Source organism: Epinephelus moara, chromosome 20 (genome assembly GCF_006386435.1).
Source record: "Epinephelus moara isolate mb chromosome 20, YSFRI_EMoa_1.0, whole genome shotgun sequence".
NCBI classification, from domain to species: Eukaryota; Metazoa; Chordata; class Actinopteri; order Perciformes; family Serranidae; genus Epinephelus; species Epinephelus moara.
This window is the reverse complement of record NC_065525.1, coordinates 15223619-15226593: the sequence shown is the minus strand read 5'-3', so window position 1 is coordinate 15226593 and position 2975 is coordinate 15223619. Positions and strand designations below refer to the sequence as shown.

Genomic DNA, 2975 nt, shown 5'->3' with positions numbered 1-2975 from the left:
TGTACACAGGGAAGAGGAAGAGAGACAGCAACACAGAGCTGCTTGAATACCTGGAGAGGGCAGACAAGAGGTTCTTGCAATGATGCCTTGCTGCAGAAGCTGGAGACTGACACCAGTGTGTTTCTTGGACTGATGGGGCGCATGGTATCTGTGATGGAGGCCCAAGCCCAGAAATGAGCAGCTGTGTTTCATGGGAAGTTTTAGTTTTGCACATTCAATGCACTTTTATCATTAGCATGTTTTTTTTGTATTTAAATAAATTCCTTTCTAAAGAGACATGTCTGCTTCTGTATGTTTTCACTTAATAATGCACAATTTAACTATGTAATAAGTTCAAGCAAGTAAAGCTAGTAAAAACAAGTCAAGAACTCAACAGGTTACCCATTTATGAAGATGCTTTTCATAGATGATAGATTTCAGTCACTGTTTATAAAGAAATGAGAACATGACAGCCATAATCATTTCTATGAATTTATTGAACTGAAGGATGAAACCATATTGGTGACATGAATTAGTCCAGCAAACACAGGTAAAAATCAGGTAAGCAGCAACAAAACAGCAGAAACAATGGAGAGTAGCAGCCAAAACGTGCAGCATACACAACCAGAACTAAATAAAACAAACATTTGAATGGCAGGTTTTTAGGAGGCACCTCCACTGTCCTTTCAATCTCTCAAAAGCCATTTCCACAACTGACCGTGCACTGCTTAATCTGTAGTTATAGGTGTGTTGTTCAGAGGTCAATCTGCCAGTGTCCGCAAAGGGCTTCATGAGCCAGCTCTGCATTGAGTAGGACAAAAATGCATAGGTAAATAAGCATGTTGAGTGGAGAGTGATCAATACTAAAATCAATATCCATCATGCTATTTAACCCTTATGCCTCATTTAATAAAGTTTTGCTTGTATTGAAAAATAAATGTGTATGCGCATGTGTGTCTGTACATAAATGGTTGTATGTGCAGATACATACAGGGTCTTGCAGATCTGCATTCATAGCATGTGAATGTGCTGTACATTTAATGTATGAGGAAATGTACAGCACATTTGAAGTGTAATATATCATTCTATTGAATTTATTACGTTCTATTGATGCCATATATATATGAACACAGCCAAAATTATCAAGAAAATTAAGTGACAAACTAAGAATGTTCTTAGTGAGGCATATGGGTTAAGAAAATGAGGTTAAACATAAATCACTGACTTGTATTTTCATACAGTTTGTTTACATACATTTCAAATAGTAGAGTTCATTTCACAGAGCTAAGCATCCTCTTTTGTCCAGCTGAAACTACAATAAACTAGCCCTCAGTTGTCTAAATAAGTACACATAATGTTACACATTTGCATTGTGAATTAGCTGTGCTCTGCCGGCTAACGTTAGCTTACAACAAAGGCTAACATAACAATCTCAGTGTTAGTAAGAGACAAACCGTGTTAGGTGATTACCTGTGTTCTGGAACGTAATTGCCATCCATACAAATCTTGTCGAGCAGCACAAATACGACGTATCTGCCGTGTTTGGATGCAGATGAAGCCTCGTAGTGCCAGGAGTAACAGCTACACAAGTACGTGGTCCGCCATCGTTGTTGTTGTTCGACTTAACTGATGTATACAGTGACGCAATGACGTGGCACCCTAACCACCTCGAGCCGTGGAAAAGCAAATTGGTTCTCAGCACCAGCACTGGTCCCGAACCAGCACTGGAACTGCTTTGGTGGAAAAGGGGTAAGTGGCGCCAAAGAAAATCTTCATGACTGTGCATGCGCGCGGAGATAAACCCAATAGCGACAGCTCTTAAAGGGCTACGCCTATCCACCTTATTTTCAAACACGGAAGTAAATAGTGATCAACTTCCGTTTTTTTGTGCGTGACTTCCGGTCAGCCGCTTTCCCTCATGCTTTCCCTTATCGGAGCTAACGGTGCAAGCTAATTTTTTTTCAATTTTCAGTTGTTTATGTTAGTCAATCAGTTAGTTAGTTAGTTGGTCTGTGTATTTTGTATAGATAACTGTGCCCACGTTTCCGTTATAACGGAAATTTATTCCCTCTAAACGCGAATAAATCGCACGTCAATCATAAACTATGAACCAAAAAAGCACAATCTATCCCGAGTGAGACAAACTGCTTGATCCCCGTCTCCAGTGTACCAGCAGAGAACCTGCAGAACCGAATCAGCGAAAAAACACACCGGGCTACACAGCCTCTCTACCTGAGCAGCTGAAGCTGCGGCTCGCACCCTCGACACACAGACGGTGCTTCTGCATGCCAGCCAAACGTGTGCGCAACTGTGAGAAATAAATATGTGAGGTGTACGCTGCTTTTCTATCTTTTTTCCCTTTTCTTTTTTTCTTTCTTTCTGTCAGCGACATACACTCCTAACACAGGACGGGTTGTTTTAATTGACTGAGTTGATCATTAAGCCATAGTGATGCGCGGATCGGCTCTGATAGCACCTGAATCAGCATGTACGCATCAACCATCCAGCCGTTACAACATGATTGAGCTAGCAAAACAGTTTTGTGTTACTATGTGTGGGATTTATTCAGTTTTGGAAAATCACTATGTCTAGAAAGCATCAGTGGCTGCAGCTGACAGGGACAGCTAACGTTAACACTAGCAGCAAAGCTAACATCAGATCCGTTAAAAGCCTCCCGCTGTCGGATACGACATGAAACTACTCCAATTAGCTCAATCATGTTGTAACTAAGACATCCGCTGGAGAAAATATTTTTTTCACGGGCCACTTTGTGAGTTTAGTGAGTTATTACAGACACGGCTAATGGCTAACAGCTAATGGTTAGCCCAGCTAATCTACGATAACCATGTTATTAATTACACACACAGAAATAGTAACGTTTGTTCCATCATTGTGTTTATAGACTTTACAAACATCAGATTAGTCTAAACGGTGATATAGTGACGTGAAAAATGTGATATATACATATATATAGCTAAACTCAGCAAGGTAAACAA

General features: G+C 40.4%; 1 protein-coding gene across 1 annotated transcript in view; it reads right to left on the bottom strand.

Annotated features, from left to right (window-relative positions):
• Positions 1-733: 733 nt before the first annotated feature.
• Positions 734-2975, bottom strand: part of LOC126408095 (histone H2B 1/2-like) — a 2512-nt gene continuing 270 nt past the window's right edge. Inside the window, exon 2 of the mRNA XM_050073464.1 lies at positions 734-780. Coding sequence (XP_049929421.1) covers positions 734-780 — 47 coding nt within the window. The remainder of the gene's footprint in view (positions 781-2975) is intronic.